Source organism: Ambystoma mexicanum, chromosome 6p (assembly GCF_040938575.1).
Source record: "Ambystoma mexicanum isolate Mex_15411 chromosome 6p, UKY_AmexF1_1, whole genome shotgun sequence".
Lineage (NCBI taxonomy): Eukaryota > Metazoa > Chordata > Amphibia > Caudata > Ambystomatidae > Ambystoma > Ambystoma mexicanum.
Window position 1 is genome coordinate 1,355,927,506 of NC_090935.1, and position 18,487 is coordinate 1,355,945,992.

The 18,487-nt window shown below is 46.2% G+C and overlaps 1 protein-coding gene across 1 annotated transcript in view; it reads left to right on the forward strand.

Annotated features, from left to right (window-relative positions):
• Positions 1-18,487, forward strand: part of FREM1 (FRAS1 related extracellular matrix 1) — a 1,195,879-nt gene that overhangs the window by 548,227 nt on the left and 629,165 nt on the right. The window contains exon 17 of the mRNA XM_069626057.1: positions 10,148-10,345. Coding sequence (XP_069482158.1) covers positions 10,148-10,345 — 198 coding nt within the window. The remainder of the gene's footprint in view (positions 1-10,147; positions 10,346-18,487) is intronic.

The following is an 18,487-nucleotide window of genomic DNA, read 5'->3' on the forward strand; positions in this document are numbered from 1 at the left end:
GTCTTTGCTTTGCTGGTCATGCATCCTTCTTCCTCGTCGTGGATCTCGTCTGCACGTGCTGTGGTTCTTCCCCATTGTCTGTAGTCTCTACGCATTGGGGTGTAGGCAGGGGGCCTTCCCCGATGTATGGCTTGATATCACCCAGAAATAGCCAAGCTCATCTTCCTTCTAGCTTGACTGCAGAGGGAGTAACGTTCTCCACTCTGAATGGACTGTTGAACCTTGGCTCATCCCACTTCTTTCTCGTGTGGTTTCTCACTAGGACCGTGTCCCCAGGAAAAACTGGTGGCAGAAGTAAACCTTGAATCAGGTCTGTTGTAGTATCTCCTTCTGTGTTCTGTGCTGCCCTGCACCCTTTTTTGTCGTTGCTGCAGCTGTCCTGAAATTACAGTAAGACAAGATGTCATGTAATTCAGGTAATTTTGCATTTCAGACCCTAAAACCTCTCCTGTTGGCTGAGCATCACATCTAGCTCTATCTCTGGGTGGCACTGGTGTGCACATCCTACTGCCTGTTACTATTTCGTGCAGTGTTGATGATGGTCAGAACCAGGCTGGTTTCTGAGTGCATACAGTGCCAGTGGAAGGCATTGTAGCCATCCCTTCTTTTGATTATTCTTCAACTTGCCTATTCTTTCCTTTAACAAGCCGTTGAGCTTCTCACATATTTCATTACATTGCGGATGATATGCTGATGAGAACTTGTGCTTTATACCAAGCAGCAAGCTAATCTGTTCAAAGACTGCATTAACAAAGTGAGGCCCATTATCTGATCTCATGACCTCACACACTCCCCATCTGGGAAAAACCTCCCTTACCACAAATTCGGCCGCACAGGTAGAGTCTGGGTGTGTGCATGAAACTGCTTCTATCCATCTAGAGAATGGACACACCACAACAATTAGATACCTGTACCCGTTACATACTTGAATCATATCAACATAATCGACATGCAAGTGCTGAAAAGGTTCATTGGGCCTTGGGATGACTCCTCTAATTCCTCTTAGTGTATACCCATCCATGAACTGTTGGCAGATTATACAGTTCAGCATAAAAAATGAAACGTGCTCTGCTAAGTTCGGTATAATATAAACCAGTCTTCAGCGATTGTTGCTGCTAGATTCTCTTTTGACATGTGCTCTGGATAATGTAATTGTTCCAATGCTATCTTCAATAGGGCTATAGGCATCACCGGTTTAACAGTGCTGTCTTGTCGCCACAAGCTCTTGGAGGGGTTTAAAGAACACCCTCTCTGCTTCCAGAGATTCCTTCCCTCCTGTGGTGCTTCCCCTTGGAATTCCATTAATTGTTTTTTCCCCATGTTACTATAACTGTCAGGTTCACTTCGTGCAACAATCATTCTCTCATGCACATCAGTTATTTCCACATCCATTATGACTTTGTCTTTGGTGGACACACGCTTGGCTTCTGTGTCTGTTGCTTGATTTCAGCGCGAGATCAAATCTGTCCCTTTTGTGTGGGCGGCGCATTTCATGACCGCTATACCCACTGGGAGCTGTATCGCCATAATCAGTCTGTCCAATAGGGCTGCGTGCTGCAGTGGCGTGCCATCCATTCGGAGGTAGCCCCTCCGTTTCCAGCACGCTAAGCCTCCGTGCACTGTTGAGGTCACATAGGCGGAGTTGCTGTACACCGTTACTTCCTGGTCAGCGTGATTCTCGAGTGCGAGTATCAGCGCCAATAATTCTGCAGTCTGTGCTGAGTAATGAGAGGGTAATTGTGCACTAATAAGTACTCAAAATTCTCTATTTGCTGTGTGATTTATCACAGCGGTGCCTGTATATCTTTACCTATCATTTTGATCGATTCTCGAAGAACCGTCAACAAAGACAATTTCTCCTTCTGCCAATGCATTTTCTTTCACTCTAGGAATCCCATCATAGAATTCTTCATAATTCGCACAGTCATGGATCGGCTTTCCTTTAGTGACTGGTTCTGCTATTGAACATAGCTGGGTTCACTATTTTACATCGAAATATCTTAATTGATGGATTCGATATGATCATTTCAGATGCGGAAGCTCTATGAGATGTCAATGTGCCTTTGGTTTCTCTAGAAAGGCAAATAGTGTGTGCTCGACGAACAACGTCATTGAGCATCCCATCACAATGGTTGTAGCCTTCTCTATGGCGAACGCTGCAGCAGTTAAACTTTGTTTGCAAGGGAAGTGACCTCTCATCACTGGGTCTAGATTTCCACTGTAGTACGACAGGGGCTTGTACCCCAACGTGGTTCTCTGTGTGAGTACTGCTGTCATAACACTGCCATTCATGTGTGAAAACAGGTAGAATTGCTCTGCATAATTGGGAATTGCTAAAATGGGTGCTGTGAAAATGGCTCTTTTTAGTTCGACCAATCCTTCTTCCATAGTGTCAGTCCATTCAATGTTTTCTTTCATTCCCTGTTCCTTCTTTAGAGCTTGTAACAAGGGCTTGCTATATGAGCTGTAGTCAAAGACCCATGCTCTGACATAATTGCATAATCGTAGGAAACTCTGCATCTGTTTTATCGTGTGCGGCTTGGTTGTGTTCAATATGGCTTCAGCCCTTTCAGGGGTAACCCTTTTCCCCTCATGTGAGATTAGCTGGCTTATGTACAGCACTTCTTACTGACAATATTGTAACTTTCTTTGTCAACTTTATATCCTTTTTCAGCCAATATTTCAATAGCTGGATAGAATCGTGTCTGCACGTTACTTCGGTTGTGCTGCAAATTAAGATGTCCACATATTGCAAGACAACACTCTCTAATGCAATATTGCTTAACTCCATTTACAGTACCCCTGGGGAAACCTTGTGCTTTTCAGACGCATCTGTCTGAACGTGAATGACGTCAAATCTTGTGAGTCGTTGTGGAAAATGTATCAAGTTCTGAGGTTGCAAGCTTTGCTGTGCTCCTGGCGCTTGCTGTTGCACTGTGTGATTCTGTGCAATTCCATTTCCACTCTGCTGTGAAAACATAGGTGGATTCACCATCCCTACTCATATTCCTCGGTCGTTTTGCACCATGCCTTGACTTCTGCATGTGCGTGCTAGATGCCCTGTCATCCCACACGTCCAACATATTGGCGGTGGTCTGATTATTTGCCCATTTAACATATCCTGATTGCCATTTTGCATGTTTTGAAAACCTTGCTGATTACTTTGCCATCCTCTTCCTCAAAACCCTTTCCCTTTGGGGTAAAACCCATTACTGCCCTGATTAACCTGCTGTTGATTATTGACCTGCTGTATGTTCAATCCATCTGCGCTAGTTATCATTGCCCCTTCAATGGCATATTTTTACAATTTCTTCTGCACACATTTTGCCTCCTCAGCTTTTCGTGCAGCCTCTTTTTTGCGATTCTTTTCTTGCAGTAGCCTGCAATATTGAGCTATGGCCAACTGTATTTCGGACCATGGTCTGGCCTCGATTCCTACCAATTTCTTGAGCTGCTTCTGTACCTGATCTGGCAGCCCTTGGCATAATATATGGTAAAATACGGGTATAGATTTCCCCCAAGATTCCAGCGTTTCCAGCACCCATGCGTCTTGGAAATTCTGAATGTAAAGCGAAGGATCTTCCGATTCCTTCATTTTGCATGTCATTATAGCTCCCATGTCAGAAGTATATGGGTATAGCAATTGTAATGCTTTCCATACCGCAGCTCTGCAATTGTTAAATGGAGCTCCATTGTGCGCAGTATTAACTGTAGTCATGCCAGGATAACCTGCCTGTGTCCACACATCGTCAGCTCTATCACCAAGTATGGTGATTAAAAGACCCTTAATATCCACGATAACTAACATGTTCCCTCCAGTAATTTTTCTAGCTCATATATCCATTTTCCGGCTCCCAACGTTAACATTGGAAGCTTATTTTTCAGATTTTCTCGATCCATGTGTGGCCATGGAATATACTGTGGCCTTGTTCCTCCTTTTTCGAGCAACGGGAATTGTAATACATAACACTCCTTTTCTTCCCTCATAATTTTTCTGTCTACACAGGGGCAATGTTCCCGCAGCACCGTCTACCTGGAAATTACCTTAGTCTGCTCACATTAGGCGGTGGAGAACCCCCCTCTGACTGTAAGGTACTCCATTGTGTCGATCTGATTGTGTGGCTGACTCTGATGCCTTAGGTGCAGACTCGCTAGAATCTGACCATCTTATTCCTTTCCTCCCTCCGTTACCTTCCCTTCCTTGTTCTAAGGCATGCAACTGTTTGCCAAAATATTCAGTCTTTTTCACTCACCGTTCACATTTTATTTTCCTCTCTGGATGCATTAGTGTCCAGTGGGAGAAATACATTGGTGGATAAGGTCTAATCCTGGTACCCAGTTAATTAAGGGGTTTGCACATATGATTGAGGGGTTTACCATTATTGAACCTTGGATTCCAATTGTTTAAGGGTTTCTCCATGCAAGCACTCCCACCTCAGTTCACCAAAACCACAGGGTATGATGGGCATCAGAATGCCTATGCACTAGAAAATGGTGCACCCATGTGTGGTGTGACCAGGGCATATAGGTGCAGGCTCTTCAAGCCCTGTTGAACGACATGGGGGCATCTTGTGAGAAATGATATACAGTATCAGGCACAGATGAGTCTGCTTTGTATCATAGATGAATTGGGGTGTAAATAGTGGTGATAGGTGCTGATGAGATGGATGTTTTGGCTGGTAAAAAGCAATATGTACAAATGTTGCTCTCTTGTGCAATATTACTCCTTTCTATTTTTAAAGTATGTAGTAAGGAAGCAACACGGTAGGTAAGTAGAGCTTCTTTATTGGCATCCAGCCTAAGCCCAGCAGTGCTGAGCCTACATTATTGCTCTCCAGATAACTGCTAACCGTCTCCTTTAGAATGTAAACAATAACATAAGCAAACATGACATCAGAGCACGTGTGGAATTCTACAGATGGCCCCCCTTGATGAAACGATTCATGCGTTCCACCAGACCGTTGGCTTGTGGGTTGTATAGTGCAGCTCTATGATGACGTATGCCAAGATCATTTAAAAAGTTCTGCATGTAGTCCGACACAAATTGAGAGCCATTGTCAGTCACTAAACCTGCAGTAACACCTTCCCTGTCAAACACCACAGAAAGGAACTTTACCACTTTCTCGGCGGTAACAGGAGACATAGCTGTGGCCTCCACCCATCTCGAAGTATAGTCCACCATAACGACAATAAACCTCAGACTTCCCCCCAATGAATCAATGGGGCCCATTATATCAAGAGCCACCTTAGACCACACCTCACTAGGAAGTTCCACCGGATAAACCGGTTGAGTAGTAGGGGCTTTGCTCTTGTCACTAGTGGAACAAGCTGCACAAACTTTCACCATGTCCTCTACATCAGCGTCCATTCGGGACCACCAATAATCTTCCCTGAGCCTTCTTTTGCTCATGGATCTGCCTATGTGCCCCTCATGGGCCAAATCAACAAGCTTCCCTCTAAGGGAACAAGGAGGAACTAACCTCAGGCCTCTAGCCACACCCCATGGACCCACAGATAATTCCTCCCACATATGCCCATAGGATTTAGACAATTCAGTCCCAACTTCTCCACTGCTGAGCGCCGTCCTTATTTCCCGTCAACTCAGGATCAGCTGCACATTCTGCACCCCGCTCAAACTCTGACACCGGGGGCACTACACTGGCCACCAAGGTACAATCGTCCCCCGCTACCTCCTGGAGCTCAACATCATCAACAGATCTCGGAAACCGCGAGAGACAATCCACTACTGCATTCCTAGTGCCCGGAACATATTCAACTTTGAAATTATACTCCACCATATCGGCCATCCACCTCATGATCCGTGAAGACGCGTGAGACAAACCTTTGGTTGTCAACGCATGTACCAAGGGCTTGTGGTCAGTACGCAGGGTGTATTCAGTTCCCCACAGAAAGGTCCTGAAATATTTGGATGCCCACACAGCAGCAAGAGCCTCTCTCTCTATGACAGCATACCTGCCTTCGGCCTCTCTGAGCACTCTGGATGCAGAAACAATAGGTCGCAACTCACCATCCACCCTTTGCTCCAAAACAGCACCTATGCCATACTCCCTGGCATCTACAGTAAGATATGTTTTCCTGGCAGGAGAGAAGGACCCTAAGGACAGGGCTTGCTCAATCTCCTCCTTCAACTTGATAAACTCCGCCTGACATTGATTCGACCATGCAAAATGCACACCTTTCTTCAGTAACGACCTCATACTAACAGTCTTGTCAGCATACGAAGGTACAAACCTACTATCATACTCTGCAAGACCCATAAAGGATCTTAACTGGTCCAGGTGCATCACTCAATGTCTTCACCAACTCCGCCTTGGGATGAATACCTTCAGCATCTAAAGAATGTCCCAAATAAGTCACAGTGGGGACACCTACCTTACATTTGCTAAGTTTGATGGTGAGACCACACTCCCTCAAGACACCCATGACCTCAAGAACCCTGCAATCATGCTCAGCCTGAGATCTACCCCACACAAGGATGTCATCCTGGAAACATTCTACTCCCTTAATGGCCCCAAAGAGTTTTTGCATAATCCTCTGAAAAACCGCAGCGGCAGAGGCCAACCTGAAGGGCATCCTACAAAAACGGAATGCGCCAAAAGAGGTTACAAAAGAAGTGAGTGGGCGAGATTCCTTGTGCAGGCCTATCTGATGATATGCAGAGAAGAGATCAAAAGTAGAAAAACATGAAGCCCCAGACACCAATGAAAGCATCTCATTGATATTATGTAGGGGTGTCTGTCAACCCAAATGCATGAATTGAGATCTCTGAGGTCTACACACATCCTCATACCTCCGTCACCCTTTCATGCCAACACCACTGGAGCCAACCATTCTGAACACTCTACCTCTTCTATGACCCTGGACTCCTTGAGTTTGTGCAGTTCCTCCTTCAAAGCATCATGAGCCATGATGGGGACTCTCCTGACTTTGTGAACAACAGGTACTGAACCTGTCTTGAGAACAATCTTGTGTGCAAAACCCTTCAATTTGCCCAACTTAGAAGTAAAAACGGACGGAAACCTACTCTCCAAGATTTCTGCCGTGATCCCCCCAGACCACACAACGCAACTGTTTCCTTCAGTCACGCTCATCACCGGGACGGGCTTTCCCGGTCTAATTAGTAGCTCCAGGCAGCTTGTTCTTCCCACCCCACAACTGGGTCACCCTTGTGAGCCACATACAACTTACCCCTAGCCATTCTACCTTGAAACTGTATGTCAACCCACTCAAATCCAAGAACTTTAATGGGTAATCGCCCATAAGCGTATGGGTTTATGTCAGGAGAGGATAAATCAGAAACCCTTTTGTGGAACTTGGATTCATATAGCTCAGGGGATATCATAGTGTATGGAGATCCTGTGTCCACCATCATCTCCAACGGGACACCATTTACCATGAGTGTTGGCCAAGCTCTTTTCTTGCAACTCCCCACACTGAGTAATCAACCTTCCAGCACACTTCTTTCACTCCTTTCAGAACAACCCATATCACCCACTATTGTGACATCATCATCCTCATCATTAGTGTCCACCATGTTCACCGAGTCCTTAGTGGAGACAACACTCCAGCACATGCGGGCATAATGTCCTTTGGTTTTGCATTTCCTACAATCCACATAGGCAGCAGGACACCCCTTTGCACCCGCTACATGGCCACGCCACCGACAATTCCTGCACAGATCCTTCGAGGAAGACACAGCCCTGTTGTCTTTGTTCCTCCCTTTGGCATCCATAGTCCTGCGGGGAATGACAGCATGCACTGTTTCCCCTTTATCTGCCATCACTCTCACACTTTTCCTGGATTCTTCAATTGCACGGGCTATCTCAATGACTTTTTCTAGAGGCGGATCTTTCTCTATCCACAGTCTCTCCCTGACACGCACATCACATGTACGCATCATCACTTGATCACGGATGTATTCGTCCACGGTGCCTGTGAATTTGCACGTCGCTATCAATGTACATAGAGCAGTCACATATGCATCAATGCTTTCACTGGAACCCCGAGCTCTCGAGAAGAAATGATACCTCTCAAGTACCACATTTGCCCTCTTGCCAAACCTCGCCTCCAACTTACCCAAGCTGTTGCATAAGCCAGTATTACTCCTGGTAGAGCACCACCCCCCTCATCCCTTCCGCGGGGGCAGCGGGGGCGGGATGCACATTGGGACCAGGAAGATGCCTGAATAGTCTGAGTCCTTCAGTTCCCAAACAGTTGAGTAAAGCGGCCTCCTTTTCATCATCAGTAAATTTAGCACCACCTGCTGCCCTTAGGTAGACTTTAAAAGTGTCAACCCATAAGTCCCATACTATTGCTGGCTCACCAGGACTGGCCAGAAAGGCTGGAGGCGGGCGCGCATTGTTGTGCTGCACGTCGATGCGGAAATGAAATAGTTTGCTAGGCCAGTTGTTTGCATCAAGGCAACAGCACTGTATATTTGTCTCTGATCCCTGAACAGTAATTCCCTGGAGCGTGGAGGATAGCCAGTGGGAATTGTGCAAAAGCGTTGACTGGTGAGTACGGGGTTAACTTTTGGGTGATTACTCTATCCTAAAGCTTTTCTCTCCTCCTGTGTGAGAGACAAGCGTTTAGTGGGCGGAGCCTAGAACAGGCAAGGAAACTCACTCGCCGCTCTCTCTCCCTAGGCTCGACTTCCTGCCAGGATCTCTGTGGACTAGCCGACTGCTCACCGACTGTTCCCCCTCCCAGAACTCTGCCTTGCGCCCGGCTGCAGCGACCAAGTGCGAAAACAGGCACACGTCTGCGCTGATCGCAAACGTGGGGAAATGTTTCACAGTCTCCTCACCTGTCTCTGCTGCGGTTCTGCGGTGGGAGCACTGCACTCGCCCCGCCCTGGGGAGCGCAGGTGGGACACAGCAGCTTTCGTCTTCGGTGTCCGTTGGCGCTCCACCTCCTCCCTCACCTGACTGCTGCGGTGCCGCGGTGGGGGCACTACGCTCGACCCGGCTTGGGGAGCGCAGGTCAGACGCACCAGCCTTTGTTGTCTGTGTCCGTTGGCGCTGCGCCTCCTCCCTCACTTGACCGCTCGGCGCAGCAGGGTGCCGCGCTCGACACCGGCCGGGGAGCGCAGACCGGCTACACTGGCCTCTGTTGTCGGCGTCGGTTGGGGTGCTGTCCTCTCACCTGACCACCGGCTGCAGCAGGGGCACTGCGCTCAACCCCGGCTGGGGAGCGCAGGCCAGGCGCGCTGGCCTCTGATATGGAGGCACAGGAAATATTACCTCCCCCTGCTCGGCAGCTGGCCCGACGCGTACAGTGTCGCTGGGGAGCTCTTCCCTCGAAGAGCCCGACAGGGCCTTAGGTTCAGGGAGCCCTTCAGGGGAAAACGTAGGCAACTGCTGGGCCAAAGTCGGCTGCGTGGGTCGGGAGGCTAGTTGCTCTCGTCGCCAATGTAGTAAGGAAGCAACACGGTAGGTAAGTAGAGCTTCTTTATTGGCAACCAGCCTAAGCCCAGCAGTGCTGAGCCTACATTACAGCTCTCCAGATAACTGCTAACCGTCTCCTTTAGAATGTAAACAATAACATAAGCAAACATGACATCAGAGCACGGGTGGAATTCTACAGAGTAGCCATTATAACAAAGTACTTACCTGTGTTTGTATATGTTTCTTGATGCAGAGCATTGGCTAAAGGGTACATTTTCAGTAATATACCGTGTGGATACTTTATTTAGTACTGAGGATTGTAAGCGGCAGATGAGGTATACTCTCTACTTTTAGCAGTTTGACCTTTATGAATGAAACACCTTTGAGCCGAGTTGTGTTACACGTTCAGATATAGCGCATAGAAGCCTTTGACCCCACTTTGTACCCTCTTCTGGCCAAAGTAGGATTTGGTCACCATGAGCATATCCTGGAAGGTAAGGATTTGAAACCCAATGCTAAAGGCTCACATGAAAATGTGCATTAAGTACATTTTTCTCTACGAAAAGTTATGTTTTTGTGTCCTATTGCCAGACAACATGCTCCTTGTTTTACGTGCCACCCGTGCCAGCATATTGTTGAGTAGGTGAGGTATCGATTCATGCTTGGCTTGGCTAAATTGAGCAATCTACAGACATAGGAAAAATGCGTTTCATGTCTAAACAGATGTTTTGGTCCTGCAGGTGGAGAGATTGGCCTGACTACTTGCTTTGATCGACTCACTGTTGTGGTGTCTGATGGTGAAGCTGGTGCAGACTGGAATATTTGTTGTTATGGACGGCCTCTGTCTCCTCCCTTACCAAATCATGACTCATTTCCGGTTTATGACATTAACATCACAGTGTTTCCTGTGGACAACCAACCACCATCAATCGTCTTAGGTAAGCACAAAAATACTTGTAAGTTAAGTGAACTTTTCGAGAGGTCACACAAATGAGAAGCAGGCACTGATCCTCCCTTGGTAAATCCCAAAGACTTTCTGTTACACACCTGTGGCAAAGCCCTCTTTCATTAAATGAAACCGTTGTCGCTTTCTCTTGATTGTCACAACAAATATTCCAACACTTTGAACAGAAATTAGATGCCAAAATGAGGAGTGAATTTCCATTGCAGTGTACTTTTTAAATAATAATGTGCACATCAGAAAGCAGGAAACATTGTTTTCATGGTGACACGGGAAAATGGGATAGATATTATTTCAGAAATACATCAGTAAGCTTTCCATTGCAATATGAATTCACTCTTAAGTGTTGGGGGTCTAAAGCCAAATAGCATTGGTGAGACAGATCACGAGTTTGTGAAACTGATGCACAGCATAAAATGCCCTGTGTAGTTGCATGCACACTTAGTAGCTCACAGATCCTCAGGTTGCCATTTAGAGTCACTCTACAAGAGAGCTAAGAAGGAGTGATGGAGACTTTCTTACTGAGTCCTACAGGAAGGAATTCAGAATGAGTCCGATTACAAGTGTCAGGATGGAGCATTGTTTTGCTGCTGCCACTCCTGATGCTCTCTCAACAGTTGTGACTTTGGTGAAAACTATGAGGAGTTCTTGGGAGAGGGACATGTCAACCATGTGGGTGAATCAGGACATGATACTTTATTTACGTATGCAGGACCATGTATTGTCAAATATTCTATGAATAAAAGTCAGGACGTTTAACGTGATGTCCTTCATAACGTGGTCTCAGTCAGAGATTCAATGATGACTTGCCCTCATGCTGCATTGTTAGTGTATTTAAACATATGGAGGTGCTGATTGGCATGAATTATGTTCCTTGTAAGCTGATTGCTGCTGGCATCCCCTGGGTGTTAATATTAAAGGCAAAAAAATGCATCCTTCTTGGCCTCCACAGGTAACAGGCTTGTGCAACAATCTCGCGGGACGCATTATGACAAAGTGGTAACAGTAAACCAGTCAGTAAGCGAACCAATGTAGTACTCTATGCTCATGGATGAGGAATTGATGTAGAGGAGTGATGGGTGACAGTATTTAATGCAGCAAAGGGGATTGGCTGGATGAATAGGTATGGGGCAATGTCGTCCATGAATAGAACAGCATTTGTGGTTGTGGACAGTGGCTATTTCTGTGCTGCCTCCAATTCAACTCCAGCTCCTTTTCATAAAGCTGTGCAGTGTACATTTAATTTGTAATTGTTTACAGTGTGCATAGGTAGTTAAGCATTGGATTGTTGTAAGCAGCTAAACTAGTTGTGGGGACAGAAAATAATGTTGACTTTCCTTTTACTGACTCATGCACTGTTAGGAAAGATTTTCTTGTTGCTGCTTTCCCTATCTAGATATTTATGCAACCTCCCAACTTTTTGATATTGTTTTAAACATGACGTGACTTGATGTTAAGTAAAGCTCTTTGGCTTTACTTACCTTGCTTTGCTCATCAGTTATTGGTGGCACTGATCAGTGAAATGGGACTTCTCTGTCCCCATTACGAAATTCCTTGCTTGTTTTACATTCCACACATTACCTCAAAGTGAGTTGCGGTGCAGGTAATTTGTATCTGTTTCTCTTTTGTTTTTGGTAACATTATGGTTACTTGCATGATGTGTCCAGGACAGGTTGGTAGCCTCAGATATGTTTCTACTGTGTTTCTTAAGTATATTGTGTGAACCATATGATATGATATGATATGGCATCTATATTACGCCTATACACAAGTGTTTCAAATACTCTAAAATAACCGTGCCATGAGACTCTGCCTTGTCCTTTGGCCATCTTCAATTTTGGCCTTCTTCCTGCCCTCTCGGGCTGGATTTGATATATACGGTAATTCCTTTTCCAGGCAAAGCCTTGGCTTTTCCGTGCAAAGCAGCGCTATGTGTTAATGGCTAGATTTGGGGGCTAGGACTGTCTGGTCCCAGCCCACATCCTGGCCAAAGTGTATCTATTGCTGCAGAGATGTGGTGGCTGACGGATGTCCATTATTGCACAGCCTCTGCCAGTTTGAATTGTATGGATCCTTACTATTGGTGGGCTTGGGAGCAACTCCAGCTTAAATTTCGGTCATTCTTCACTTTGTCATTTGAGCCAAACCCCCTTCAAAGAAGAGCTTCTGCTGAAGACGCAGAAATCACTTTTGCAGCCAACCAGCACTGTCTTAATCAACCATCTAGGCAAATCCCTGATCCTTTTCTGATATGCAGAAGGCCTTCATCTGTGTTTTGATCCCTGGACTAGTGGGAACAACCAGTTTCAGCTCCTGCTCGAGGACCCTGTCATTGGAATCCATCAGAAGTGTTGCAGGACTACCCTGTGGACTGCCCAGCTCCCACCTGGGCTACCCCGATGCATCAGTCACCATCCAGTTCAGACTTGGGATTCTGCAGAGCCTTGATTAGTAAAACAAGAGGCCTCCCCTGCAGTTCCAGCTCTCCAGCAAGGAGCGGGGCCTAGGAAGACCAGCTTTGTTTTTGCCAAAGGGTCACCTTGTGCCATTTAATCACAGTGGTCATCACTGTCTCCCTCCTGAATCATGTTGTGGGGGTTCTCAACATCATGGTGGTCCTTTCCTCATCATACTATGGTTATCCAGCTTTCCAGCCCCAAGAAACATCTCACCATAGTGAGGAACCGCTAACTATTTGGACTTACAACCCAAAGCCGAAACTGACCCCTGCACCAGCGACCCCTGGGCCTCCCCCAACAGAATCAAGACACAAATTAAGTGGTCACAGCAAATTCCAGAGCCTCACACGTGGTCCCAGAGAAAATCAGAGCAGAACAATGAGTTGACAGACCTATTTCTACCCTCCTACCTCCATGGGGTTAAACGAGAGCAATGTCCTAACCTTACCTTTCCCTTGCCTGACCATGATCAGTGGAGTTCTGGCCAAGAATCGCCCCTTGGGCTTCCCCTAAGCTGGTGATATTGGTACCAGACTTATTGGCAATGTTACTTGCTTTATGTTTACTACTCAGACACTTCCATCTGCCTGTTTACTTTACCAGTAACTTTATAGCCTACTTAAAAGACTCCACCCTCCTTATAAAGGGTTAAAGTGAGACTTGTTCCTATTATGGAACTAGGCCCATCTTGTGTAGCAAAGGAAGGACTTTTTAAGTGTAGAGCCTTATTTCATTGAGGCTGTGTAGGGTATTGTTATCTTCTTTAATTACTTACCTATTCTCAAATTGGTCATTGCTTGCCTTTTTTTTCACTTACTGTACTATATTACAGTGTTCTGTAATTCAGAACTATCTATCTTAAAAGTAAAGTGTTAGTGCTCTGTAGCCAGAACACCCCAAGGTGAATTTACATATGTTAATAGTGTATGTGTAGTAGTTTTACATACCTGTGGTTTTAGATTGATATAGTTTGTCCAAGGCCTAAATAAATATAACTTTATTTGCATACATTCTTCTTAACTGGTATTATTCAGAGTGTTATGTGCGTGCTTAACTGAATACCCCTCACCACGCCCTCAATCTCCTTAGTCTAAGCCTTAGTGCTCTGTCACACTAACTTGACTAGATATTATGGTCTTCACCTGTTAAGCAGAATAGGGTGGCCACTCAGGATATGTCCATACGGTTGATTCTTAACATCCCCCTTAGCTTTTAGCTGGCTTTTAAATAATTTCTAAATTGTTTTTGCTGACAGAAAGACTTATACTGAGGTTTTCCTGAATGATGCATCTTTATTGTAATGTCAGGACACTATTAGAGTGTTCCATTTTGTCCCAGGGTAAGTTTCCTCAACCTGTACATGTGTTAGTATCACATACTGGCGGCAGCCTTAGACCTTTTATTTGGTCTCAAAGTGCTGCAGTCTTTTATACCTCTATGGTAGCTACTTGATCCCTGAACAGAAGGTTTTTAAGCCCAATGACATAGCCAATTTATGTTGTGGTTCTTCTTTGTGTATTTCACAATGAGGAACAGCCATTTTGGCAGTTTGTGCTGTCGGGGTGATTTCCCGGGGGCCCGGCAGAGCCGTCCGCGGACCTCCGGGGCTGGGGAGGCCCCAACTCCTCCTGCATCCCAAAAGGAGTATGAGGCACACACAAGAGCAAGGTAGTTACTGCTGTTTATTATAGTAACAGCAGGGATACTCTCAGCCCGTTTGCATCCTGAGAGACTCTCAGCATTAGTGGGGCTCGCAGGCCCTTTTTACCGTAGTATGACGCGCTACTTGCGTCACCTGGGAAAATTGTCCCAAAACTTAATGCCACTTCGGGTTGGCTCCCCGAGTGGTAGGGTCAGTATAGTTACCTGTAGGAGAAAGGATTATTGGATAAGGACGGGTCAGGTGGTACACTTGGGTTGTCCCTAACAGTTGCTACACTGAATTTGTTACAAGGGGACACTTGGTGATTGGCTAGCTAGAATGGCGTCAGTGATGAGCCCCTCATATTCTGGTTGATTCACCTGCGAGCTCCCAAGCCTGGGACCATCGCTGTTCCCAGCTCGCGGTGTACCTGGCGCTGGCAACAATGTGCAACTATGTGTTAGTGGTGGACAATGGACAGGTCTGGCTAGTGGCTGATGTGCATGTATTTCCCATCGCTGTAGGTGTCCAAATTGTCGCTTTGTTGTTGCAGACCATGTCCCAGACGTGGGACACCGGCGACTTTCTGTCTCGTGAGCTTGGCATCTTGTCAGTTCGGCTTGGTCACGTGTGGAGAGACCGTGCCTGGAGTAGAATTATGAGCATTTGATTTGTATTTCGGCTCTGAGGAGCTCTTGGCGGTGGCAGGTGTAACCTTGGCTCAGGGAGCGTGGCATGTGGATTGCAACATCGCAGCCTTGGCTGTGGGCTCTCGGGGGGGGGGGGGCTCGTTCTGCGTGATCAGCGTTTTGCAGTTTTGTCTGAGAGGCTCCTGCCTGGAGACTCTTGCTTTGCGGCCTACTTGGGCCTAGCTTCTGGGTGGCAGTACATAGTCCATAATATGGGGGTCACAGAGTGTCACAAGCAGCAGTAGATATATAGGGTGGCGTCTTCATAGGGATAGGTAGCGAGAAAGCATCTGCAAGCATGCATACACAAGCTCTTCAGACGTCTTGCGTTTCTGCGGTGCTGTAGGAGGCCTATGTGGAAAATAACAATGATGCGTGTCTGTGGGTGTATCAGTCCTCTGGGTCATAGCACTGACTATGTTCTTTGTGTGGGTTGCTGTGTGAGTGACCAGTGTGCATGCATGGTGGCACGTGTGTTTGTGTCTGTTGGCTATGTAGTCATGGTATCTCTAACGATGATGGAGTTCGTGGTTGTTGTCTAATCGAGTTGGTCCATGAGGCTGACGTCGGCTTGACCAGGACGTGGTAGTGGGCAGGCTCCCGGGTATGTGGGCCGTGGACACAGGGGGTCTTGTCGTCTAGTGTTGAAGTGAATGGGTTGAGCTCCTCTCGCGGGGGGTGCTTGGGTCTTAATGTCCTGGGCCATGGTTTGGATGAGAATGGGGGGAGGGTATTTTCCCATTTTCCCACTTCAGTCCTCCCTCTGGTCGACTTGTCGACCACAAAATTATCCGCACTCTTGTCTCCCCGTTTTCTCCATACCTTTTTTATTCCCGCCAGGTGTCCATACTGGTTCACGTGATCTTCAAATGTCCAGTACATGTATACGCATCCAATGCCAGGCTTGCAATAAACCCACTTTCCAACGTAACTCTTCGGGTTCCTTGGGTTTTCTACCTTCACTGATGGTGGATATAAGTCTGCTTCTATTATCTGCTGGAGTAACCGATCTCGTTCCTTTATGATGATGTCTGTGTGTTTGTCGTCTTCAGCTGGCATGAGAGCGTGCATGCCAATCATTTCTATCATTTCATCAGTAGTAAGCGCTGATCTTGCTTTCCATAACTTCATTCCCAACAGGGCGGCCATTCCTAATATTATGCATCCTGCTATAATTTTAAGACCATATGATAGCCACGATGTCTTCCATGACCACAAGTAGGAAAACCAGCTACCATCTCTCTCCATTCCCTTTGCTTCTTCTTCCATCTTGGTGTGCATCTTGGCAAGTTGTGTTGCTGCCTCAGAAAGTGTGCCATTGTCTGCGTCGTTGGCAGGGATAATTGTGCAACACAAGCTCCCAATTTTTGCACAAACTCCTCCTTGCATTGCTCTTAGGAGATCCAACACATATCTGTTTTGGAGTGCCACCATTCGTACTGCCCTCAGTTCTTCTTTTATTGTGTTGAATCCATTGACAGTGGAGTTAATTGTCATCATTAGTTCCCACCTGGTAATCTGGAGCCACTTCGCATTTGCCTGCATCCCTGGATGTATTATGGAGGAGAAGAACATTGCTGCTCTGCTGAACAGTCTGTGTTCTGGTGGGATGTCACTAAGAGCTGTTTATGATCTTCCCCAAAGGTAGTTCCCCGTCAGTGGTTCTCCTTGTCTTTTTACTCTTGACAGGATTTCCGTGCTGTTCTTTTCCCTTCCTCCTCCTATCTTCACTGACCTTTTCTTCCTTTTGTTCCCTTTGTCCATCTTAGGGAAGTTCGTCAGGTTGACATGTTTCTGCGGTACTACCAGGGATGGTACGTTGTTGTGTACCATAGTGCATATTCCATTCCATGATGGTGGCAAGCTGTGGTATGCTTTTTCTCTGCAGGCCCAATAGTGGTCCATCAGAACTGCTGTACCAGCACCCCCCTCACCAATCATTATTGTTCTTTTGCAGTTACTGTTTCTTCCAACATCGACATTCCCATTGTGCTGATAACATAGTGTAGGTGCAGTTAGTGGAAGTATGGTTATTGGTTCCTCGTCCTTTTCTAGCCAGGTTACTAGGGCTGCGCTCCTTGTCCATCCATTGTAACATTTATTGTTCTCTTCATTTACTGTTACCACTGTTGCCTTTGCCAATGTCACAATATTGCTGCCTACAACCCTGTCCACCCATCCTTCTTTTGTGTATACCTTTCCATATATTAATATCAGTGGTCTTTCCCAGCACCCTGGTATCCCAGCACCTTCTCTCGCCCGCCATTCGCATGGTAGGTAGTCCAATGTTACTTCCTTTGTCTCTCCTTTGTCTGGTCCATCTGTCACATATTGGAGCCCTTGTGTATGCTGCCAGTAGTTGGCGTACATGGGTAGTGTTTTTATGAAGTTATTTTCATACGGGTATGTGTCCCTCGATTTCCATCTCAGCGTTGCTAGTTTCCCCTGAAATCGCCCTCTTGTTTGGAACAAGGCACGGTATAGCAGGCACTCCACTGATGTTGCAGGTACCTCAGTTGCCACAAATGTTCTGGATGCGCTCATGGCGTATAAGATCAATGAGCACACATAGCAGTTGTCCTTAGTTGTCCCCTTACCAATTTCGGACATGTGCTGGTACCACATGTTATTTGAGACGTGTGCGGACTCTGTAAGATATGTGTCTACCCCGTGGTTATCAATAGAAACACTACGTTTATCACTCTTCCTGTTTCCTCTTGGGTTACTTGTACCACCTGACACCATACCTGTTGCAGCCGTGGTGGGGGGTTTGTTAGTAGAAGGTGCTACCATAACATAGGAAGCATAGTGTGCCTGCCAGACAGTGGCAGCAAGTAGACCAGTGATGAAGAATATGCCTATTGTCTTTATTACAATTGCTAATATCACTGGCATGGTTCTCTTACCTTTGCTGCGGTCCTGCAGCTTTTTTTACTTTTGATGATATAGATGTCCACCTGAAAATGTCTCAAAAATATGCGTTATTTTGTTAGTGTTTTATTTATTTTTTCAAGCTCTCCTTATCATATAACAATTCAAAGCCCAGGCGAAAAGCTGTTCCCACGCTTTCCTTACCGTCCTATCTCTTAGGGCTGGTAAGTGCTCGTGGAGATGTGGGAAGGATTGTTGTATGATCAAAAGGAACGTGTTGTAATACACACGTATTCTTCTTTTCTTTAAGTGTTTTGGTCTTTCTATGATGTACACAAATTGGTGTGATAATGCTTCTGGGGTGTTGTCATCCGCGGGCAGCATTTACCTCTGGGCAATGACGTTATTGTTAGTAGCTTATACTCAACTCTTTCTATATAAAACAGTACTGTGCTGTA